A 9,362-nucleotide genomic window follows, 5' to 3' on the forward strand; every position below is an offset into this window, starting at 1 on the left:
AGCACTAAATCACACATCCCATGTGAATGGTTCCGATATTTGCCCCCCATGAACAACAGGAAGAATGAAGAGGTTTTAGGGATCCCAAGACACTTAGACTTCACCCTAAAAAATTACAAATCTGGTGGCAACTGGATAGGAAGAAGGTACTTCTAATAAGCAGAACATCAATTACAACACAAGGGCAAATGTCTCTGAAAGAGACAGTAAAACACAAACAGGAGTTCAAAAGGTGTGGTCCCAGAATGGCCACATCAGCACTGTCTGGGGACCCGGCTGAAGCTCACATTCTCAGGTCCATCCCAGCCCTGCTCCAGCTGAAATTGGGCTTTAACAGTCTGTGGTCCAAACTGGCCGTGGTGGTGGATGTCTGTGATTCCCGCACTCAGGAAACTAAGTGTCACGGTTGAAGGCCAGCCGGGCTTTGAGTCCAAAGACAGTCTGAACTACACAGCAAGACCCTACCTCAAAAACCAAAACTCTGCAGTTCTGTAAACCCTCCAGATGAGCCTGATGCTCTCCAAGTTCCAAGAACCCACCATGAAAATCAAAGACTGACAAACTACAATTCACAGGTGCCATAGCCCTGAAGCCTAAAATATCTATTTGATGTTTTAAGAAAAAGTTAAATCAATGCTTCTTAGCCTTAACACTAAGGGGATTTGAAAAAAAAATCCTGATGCCCAGGCTGCACCTCAGACCCCTACCCCTAACTCCAAAATTAGAGTTGGAACTCACACTCTGGAAAACCTAATGCTTAAGTTCTGGGTGATTCTCCAAAGTGTGTCAAAAGGTGGGACAGCCCTCAGCTGTGCCATACCAGTCAAAAGATACAGAAGGGAGGCTGGAGAGATAGCTCAGTGGTCTAAGCGCCTGCCTGGCAAGTGCAAGATCCTGAGTTTGATACCTGGTATCCCATGCCATGCCAACCCAGGAACCCTGGGTGAACTGTGCCAGCCTGAAACCTGGCATGGTGGTGCACAGTGTAATCCCAGCACTGGGGAGGCTGAGACAGGAGGATCACTACAAGTCTAAACTGTGAAGTGAGACCCTGTATCAGAAAAAAGAAAACATGCAGGAGGGATGGAAGGAGGACAGTGGGGCACTTGGAGAGGCATGGAGGAGGAAAGACCCAGGCGCCCATGCATACCTCACACAAGGCAGAGCAGCAGAGGGATGCTGGAAGCCACCCCATGATGCCCTCATTAGCCTCATGTCTTTGGCAGCTGTTACAGTCACATCTCTCCCAGCCCGAATGCCCTCCTCACCTTCAGCAGGGAGCCTCCTACTGCATCCTGAAAGAGGCCTGCTAATGCCAACCCCACTGTTTCTGTTCTCACATCTGCACAGCAGGGTGAACTGCTGTCCACACCCTTCCCCACTCCACCCAGGACAAAATATGACCTCAGACATTCTCTTGACGACCAGTCACATAGCCAGGCATGGTGGCACATGCCTGTGATCCCAGCATTTGGGAGGATGAGAGGAAGGGCCACGGAGAATGCAAGGCCAGCCTGGGCTATGTGAGAGTTCAAGGCCAGCCTGCACTAGATAGTGAGATCTTGTCTCAAAAAATCAACTGCGCATTTCCTCCTCTTCTACTTCTCCATTTCTCTCTCCCTTGTTGCTGCCTGCTTTCATCCTTAGATCAAGCCTACCAGAATCCACAAATAACCCTCCCAGGGAAGTTCACCCAACATTCTCAGTGGGCTTAAATGGAAAATACAAAAATTTTCTTGGGAACACTTGATCTCTTGGGAGTACTTGATTTCTTATCTTTCATTTTTTCAGTATTTGCCACATTGACTACATTTCATGTTGGTCTCCTTCAAAAACACCTCTTCCCATCTCACCCTCAAAGACTGACTTCACATCTCCACCCTTAGCCCTCTTGTCACAGTGCATTCTGCCACATGCACATCCCTCACTATTTCTGCAGCCAGAACCAACACACCCAGGAGCCCCAAATCTATGTCTCCTGAACTCCAGCTAGCCTTAATGACACTCCAGTCTCCGAGCATCCCCGACTCAGCATGTCAAATCTTGAGCCGGGCACTCCCACTCCCCACTGATTCCCTATCTCAGCCAGGAGACCATGTAGTGAGCCCCCTCCTGCAGCCTGTCAGCAGCTCCTCCATCCAGCTGAGTTCAAGCCCTCCCCGTCCACCCTGTATCCCCAGGCCATCTAACCCCCAGCACAGTGTTTTCAAACCATACTCACCAGACCATTAGTGGGTTGTGACAAGCTTTTAAATAAAGGATATAGTATAGTATCAGGACACACTGATGCAGTAAAAATTTTGGGTTTTTTCAGTATGTGTGTGCACAGTTGTACATATTTATACTGGGTCACAATGTAAAATGAACTTTCACGCTATGATTATAGTCAAGGCAATGTGAAAACCAGAGCTCTTGGCCCTACTCTACTGACCTGTCATCCTGCACCTCATGATGTCCCCACAGGCTAGTCATGCTACCAGAAGCCTCCAGAACCTCAGGTTCATCTTTCCAAGACTATGAACTAATACTGTCTTGCTCTACTTGTTTGACAAACACCTATTAGTCCTTACAGACTCAGGCCCAGCACCATATTCTCATCAAGCACCTGTGAGCCTTCCCCATTTATGCTCCTCAGAAGATTCCTTCTCCCTTCTCCTTGCCCTCCTAGAATGCCTTCTCACTTCTCGCCTCTTACACTTGTCTGTGTGTTGTTCATACAAGTCTGCCCTGCTGCCCAAAAACTTGGCACATCGTGTCCTGTTCATCTTTATACCCCTGACATTTAACAGGGCCTCAGTGAAGTGTCACATGAGTGCCTGATTTCTGGGTACTTTGTTAAACTGGCTTACATCTGTTAACTCATTTGTGCTTCACTGAGAAACAGACACCGTTTGTTTCTACTTTAATGATGAGAAAAATACAGCACAGAGGAGGTAATCAAGTTATTCAAGACCACATCGATTCTCCCATCCAAGTACTAACCAGGCTTGACCCTACTTAGCTTCTGAGAGCAGCTGGGCTTGGGCATGTTCAGATGGTGTGTTTGTAGATAAGGGTACACCATTTCTGATAGCAGAGAGTTAAAAGGGGTGGTGGTCTTTGTCTGGCTCCACTAACTTAAGATGTCATTGTTCCATATCTTCCCCATACATAATGGATTGCCCAGGTATTCATTTTGTTACTTTAGCCAGATTATAGGCAATGGGAGGCAGGGAAAATGCCACCTCCAGCACTCCCTAGTTCATTGGATTTGGTCCTGTCTCTAGCACATAGGAGACGTGTTCTGAGGTAAGCAAAGAGATTGAAGGGACAAGATGAAGGGACAGAAGTCTCTACCCCCCCAAGGTACCACGCCTCCCCAGCCACACCCCTCCCTCCCACTTACTTTGGGTCCTTTGCAGCTGCTCCTGGGAAGCAATGGCTTCACGGAGGGTCTCCAGTTGACTCTGCTCCTCCGTTTTGTTGTTCTCCAAATTCTCTTTTAGCCTCTGCATCTCAGTGCTGGCCTTCTGAAGACTGCTCCCTAACATCTGCATCTGAGAACTTAAGGCCGCGGTATCTTTCGCTTCTTGCTTTAGGGTCTGTACCTCTCCACTGACATTTTTCAACTGACCCTGTAATAGCTGAACCTGAGAGTTTAAGGCACTGGCATTTCCTAGTTCTGCTTTTAACATCTGGATCTGTGCATCTGTCTGCTCCAGATGGCCATTTGCTAGTTGGGTCTGGGCAGTGACAGTTTCTAAATCTCTTTTGAACAGGTGCATCTCATCCCCAGTTCTTTCCAAATGACCTCTCAGTACCAGGATCTCAGCACTAGTGTTATCTAAACTGCCTCGGAGAAGGGCCTCGGTCTGGGAATTCAGAGCATTTGCACTTTGCAAATTTCTTCCCAGCTTCTGGATCTCAGCCTGGGCTCCTTCCAGGCCACTTCTTAAAACCTGGTTCTGGGTCCTTAAGTCATTGAAACTATCCAGGTGACCTCTCAAAGCATATATCTCAGAATTTGCATTCTTTAAACTACTGTTCGCCAACCTGGCCTGGGTGTTTGCCATTTCCAAACCTGCCTTCAACATTTGAACCTCAGAGCTCACACTTTCCAAGCCTTGGCTTAGCTTGTGGAGCTCAACGCTGGTTTTTTCTGAGGGGTTTTGTAAGATACCGTGGGTCTGGAAGGCTAAATCCTGCATCTTTCCCATGTCTTCCTTTAGCTGCTGGATCTCAGCACTGGCTCGCTCCAAGGAACTTCCTAGCTGTTGGGTCTGCCAACTCAAGGCCCTGGCCTCCTGCAGAGCACCTTTGGCCACCTGGATGTCAGCTCTGGTATCTCCCAGATGACCCATGGGACCCTGGATCTGAGCACTGATACTGTCCACTCTGCGCTTCAAATTCTGGATCTCCTCAAGCCAGGTGCTAGAATTGTCAATGTGGCTTTTAAATATCTGGATAGCCTCTGGAAACTCTTGTAGCCCACTACAGTGGTAGTGACCTGGAGGGAAGAAGCAGAGAAGACCAAATATGTAGGGAAAAATCTTTTTTTTTTTAATTTATTTTTTTTAATTTTTTATTTATTTATGTGTGTGTGTGTGTGTGTGCGCGCGCGCACGAGCGCGCGAGGCCAGCTCAGCCCACCAGGGGGCACAGCTGGTTGGCATGTGGTGCTGGGGGATTGAACCACGGTCCCTGTGCTTTGCTAAGCTTGTTCTAAGTAGGTGCTTTAGACCACTGAGCCATCTCACCAGCCCGGAAAAATCTTAAGTGCCAGTCAAGATGCTTGGAAAATTCGGAGGTAAATATCCATGTCACAGCCCTGCACACTCCTCAGGCAGCCTGTTAGTCACTGCTATCCCCAAGACCTGGGGATGAGCCTGCCCTCGCCCCCAGAAAACATCAAAATAACTGAAGTTCTATCTGGCTGTCATACATGAACACCCGGGTCAGATGGGTTGAAACACCTGCCTACTAGACACCAGCCACCAAGAGCGATATGGGAGGGTGTGGATTATTTTGCTAATTGCAATCGCTCAACTTGATTGACTCTTTTTTTTTGTTTGTTTGTTTGTTTTTTGGTGGAAACGGGGATTGAACTCAGGCCCTTATGTTTGCCAGGGAAGCACTTATTCTACTGAGCCATCTCCCCGGCCCTTCAATCGCTCAACTTGAAAGTAATCTATTTTATCATTTAGAGCTGTTGGAGTTTAATTCTATCATAGAGACTTCATCATACATTGGTCACTATTTAAAAAAAAAAAAAAAAAGCAGATATGACTAAAGGCCATGTTGGGCTGGTGAAGATAGCTCAGCAGTCTAAAGTGCCTGCTTAGGCAAGCTTAGGCAGGTGCAGGGGACCCACAGTTCAATCCCTGGCACACAAGCCACACCAGCCTCACCCTTAGGGCAAGCTGAGCTGGCCAGTAAATAAATTAAAGTCATGTTTACTTGCATAGTATATAAAAGTATGCTTTTATAGTGTGTATATATATATATAGTACATCAGGCATGAAGCCTCTTGCTTCACCTTTGTTTCATCCTAAACACTGTGTACTCTGCATGCCCCTCTTCCTCTGCTGCCTTTCCCAGCAGCCCTGCCTGCCCGTCTTTGGGCCTGCCAGCATCTTCCACTCACTTGCTGAATCGGGATCTAATTTCCCACATTTGTGGTCACTCCTGAGTCCAGCCTGCCCACTGGAACAGGGAGAAGAACTCAAGTGGCCAAGCAGCCTTTCTGCAGCATCAGTGTATCATTCCTCAGGCTCCACCTAAGGGCGTGTGTGAGGCTTCAGCCACAGTGCAGATGCTAGACCAGGCCTTGGGATGCAAGAGAAGCTTGTGAAGGACACCCACAGAAACACGGGCAAAGGATTTTCAGCCAAGACACAAAGGCAGCTCCCAGAGAAATGATCTTTTAAACAAATACTACTGAAATAGTTAGGTATCCTTAGGAAGGGTGAAAAGACTTCAATCTTCATATTATTCTGCAAAAATTCCTAATAAAAGCCAAAACTTGTAAAAAAAAAAAAAAAAACCTACAAAAGAAAACAGAAGATGCAAAGAAGGATTAAGGAGACAGAAAGAAAAGGAAAACTCCCTTGCAATCCGTAGCCATAGCAAGCAGATCAGCTTTTGCCTGGGTGTGACGGACAAGGGGAGAGGGTCTGGGGCTGGATGATGAATCTGCCCACTGGCTTGATCGTGATGTGATGATGTTAGGTTTGTGTCTAGTTGTCCCCGACCCCCACCCCTGAAACCTCATGCCATCATGGGGCGGCTTCTGGAATTTGTGACTGATTCCTGATCCATGCTGGGATTATAGGTGTGACTGCCCTGGGGCAGAGACTCTGCATTACAAAGTAAGGAGGGGAGAGAGGCTAGCTAGCTGCCTGAGCTATGCCACTCCCTTTGCTCTCTGCTCTTAGCCACTGCCCTGAATGGCTGCCCTCTGCTATGTGCCTCTCTGCGTTGGAGCCAGCTGAGTATGGCCTGAAAACTCCACTGACTATGAGCTAAATAAACCTTTCCTTCCTTCATTTTGGGTGTCATATATTTGTCCCAGCAACGAGAGACAAGTAACTGAGACAGATGGTTTCACAAGCACATACACAACATTAAACCTTAACAGACTGTGTGCTTTAACTACATGCTCTGTACTGTGTGCCTAGAATGCTGGCATAAAGCAGGGTTTGGTTTTGTTTTTTAAGTAAAAGATTGTTTTTTCCTAAGGAGGACAGAACGCTTTCCAGAACCTCAGTGTGTGGTAAAAGGAGCTGGTCCCAGGGTTTGGGCTCCTGAATGCCCCAGTCCCCTTTTTGTCCCTGTTCCGCTGTGGTTACCCACTGTTGGGTTCCACCGGTTTGGTAGTGTTGTCTTCCAGAAACGTGCCCTGAAAGTCTTGGAAGGAAGGAGACTTCTCCGGTATAGGGTTGTGGAACCTTACAGCTGAGTTGTCCCTTTCTTAGGTCAGCACCATCCACAGCACTGACCCTAAGAGAACAGGCCTCTCCACAAGGGTTATTGTTCCAGAAAGAGATGGTACCGAGGGCACCCTCAGGGTTTCTCCCCTGGAGCTTTAGTTCTCAGGAGGCTCTCCTTGCCCAGTGGTCTCTGCCCCTGGGACCGCTGTGGTCTAGGCCTGGAACGGCATTGAGATGGCCCTTCTGGGAGCAGATGAGCTCAGAGGAAATGTATCTGGGTCCCTTGGGGGTCTCTGCGCAGGAAGGAAACTTAGTGAGGTTCTCCCCACCTAGGAACTTACCCACAACAAAGAGAGCCACAAGAGAGGACACTATGATCACAGCTGTGACTATCATGGCAGCCTGAATAGGTTTGCACAACTTGCAGGGAGCAGGAGTCACTGCCACAGGATCCATCCCTGCAGGAGAGAAGCCAGGGTCCAGGATGAGAGGGCCCAGTGTGGGCTGGGACAGAGCCAGCTCCCTGCCTCAGCTTCTGGCCTGTACAGAAGGGTGTTTTGTTTTGTTTTTGTTTTTGTTTTTGTTGTTTGGCTCCGAATGCCTTCAGAGCATGATTGGCTGGCTTGAGTTCTGGGGATCGAACCACAGCAACCTGAGCCTGACTGCTTTGTTGAAGCAGCTACTTAAAGAACTGAGCTAAGGGGCAGGCCCCCACTGGCCTGTACAAGAAGAAGAGAATGTCTGCCACAATTATTAGGCACAGGGGTTTGGAGAAGGAAGAAGAAGCACTCGAAAGCATTCATGGAGGTCACTGTGGGGCACTGGTAGCAATGCAAAGGCAGGGATGCTGCCTAGACTGGGCCCTCAGAATCCCAGGGAGGATCCAGCAGGGGAGACCAAACACAGCCCAGAGTGTAGGACAACAAAAGTGTGGCTTGAATGAAAGAGAAAAGGGAAGAAAATGGATAAGAGGAGGGGCAGAGCAGGAGCCCAGACCTCAGAATCCCAGAGCAAAATCATAGCCCTTTGGTGCCACGCAGTGGGGAGTCCTAGCGCCTCCTCAACTGGGATCAGAGTGCCACTGAGGCACTGATGTTCCTGAGCCATCTAGGAACTGTGCTAAGGAATAAAGAGCACCCAGAAAAATCCACTCAGGCTGGAGAGAGACCAGCCCAGATTCCCAGAGGCCTCACAGGGCCAGCCTGTATGCAGATCTAGAGTTCAAAACCAGGCCCATCTGAGCGGAATGGGCATCCCCATCCTCCTGCCAGGGTGCCACTAACAGTGTGTGGGGTCTGGAGAGATGGCACGCAGAGAGACCTGTGCCTGGCACTCCTATCTTCTGCTTGGTCCACTTTCCACCACTGCCTGTGTTTTGTGAAGGCCGAGACAGTGGTGAGCTGAGTTCCAGGCTGCCACAGAGGGGTACAGAGGGTTGGGGGACAAGCAGGCTGTGCCCTGACTTTTCTCACCTCTGGTGTGCAAGGAGACAAACTCGTTGTCCTTGAAGAAATGGACTATCTCACCATCCATCTCTGAGTTCTTCACCCAGTCACCCTCGCACTGCCGTCCTGCAAGCCAGCCCCGGTGGGAGTGAAACTGAGACGCCCAGGGTTTATATTCTGCTGTGGAGGTCCGGAGCACCCTCAAAGTGCTGCCTCTCTCCCTACTGACTCTGCAGAAATCCAGCCCAGGGCAGCCCCACCCCTTGGGCTCCCAGGGAGTCCATCAGTGTAGGGCCCTGTCCTCTTCCTCTGTGTTAGCAGCCCTGCCCTCAGTACCCTCAAATGCTAGTCTCTGCCCCAATATTACAAGTTCACTTGTTCTCTGGGAGCTAAGACTAGACACAAAGGTAGTGGGAGAAAGGGTCTTCGTCTCTGTAGAGAAAACACTTTAGTGACTGCAGCCAATTCGTACTCCTGGCCCAGTATCTCTTAAATAAATAGTCAAGTCACAGAGGATTGCAGGGTCAGTGAAGGAGACCAATGCAAGGGATGGGAGTACTCACTGTCCACTCAAAATCTTATACTGGGTTACTGGGAAGCATTTGAGGCAGAGGTATTTTGTGTTTGCTGCTGTTGCTTATTTGTTTTTGCAGTGTTGGGGATCAATTTGAGGACCTCATGCATCTGAGATAGGCACTGAGCTATATTCTGAGCCCTGCGATTTTTAAAAATATTTGGGCTGGACATGACTGTTCACATCTATAATCTCAGTGCTCTGGGAGGCTGAGGCAGGAGGATCACAAGCTGAACCTTGCATGAATTTTTCTTTATTTTCTTTCTTTTTTTAATTAGTGTTGGAAAATGTTGCCTTTTTTCCCAAAATTTTATTGAAAAACAAATAGCAATGAGACAATTTCAAATCAAACTCATAGGACAGTTTCAATAATTAACACATTGCATACATTCTTCCTAGTGGTTATTTGCTGTTCAAGATGCGGACTTGATATCC

General features: G+C 48.4%; 1 protein-coding gene across 1 annotated transcript in view; it reads right to left on the reverse strand.

The window, feature by feature from the left end:
- The window catches only part of Clec4f (C-type lectin domain family 4 member F), a 14,205-nt gene extending 5,704 nt beyond the window's left edge, over positions 1-8,501 (reverse strand). The window contains exons 1-3 of the mRNA XM_023718429.1: positions 8,381-8,501; positions 7,250-7,366; positions 3,386-4,486 (exon numbers count right to left, since the gene is read on the reverse strand). Coding sequence (XP_023574197.1) covers positions 3,386-4,486; positions 7,250-7,366; positions 8,381-8,441 — 1,279 coding nt within the window. The 5' untranslated portion in view covers positions 8,442-8,501. The remainder of the gene's footprint in view (positions 1-3,385; positions 4,487-7,249; positions 7,367-8,380) is intronic.
- Positions 8,502-9,362: the final 861 nt, after the last annotated feature.

This window comes from Octodon degus, unplaced genomic scaffold (assembly GCF_000260255.1).
Source record: "Octodon degus isolate 3935 unplaced genomic scaffold, OctDeg1.0 scaffold00058, whole genome shotgun sequence".
NCBI classification, from domain to species: Eukaryota; Metazoa; Chordata; class Mammalia; order Rodentia; family Octodontidae; genus Octodon; species Octodon degus.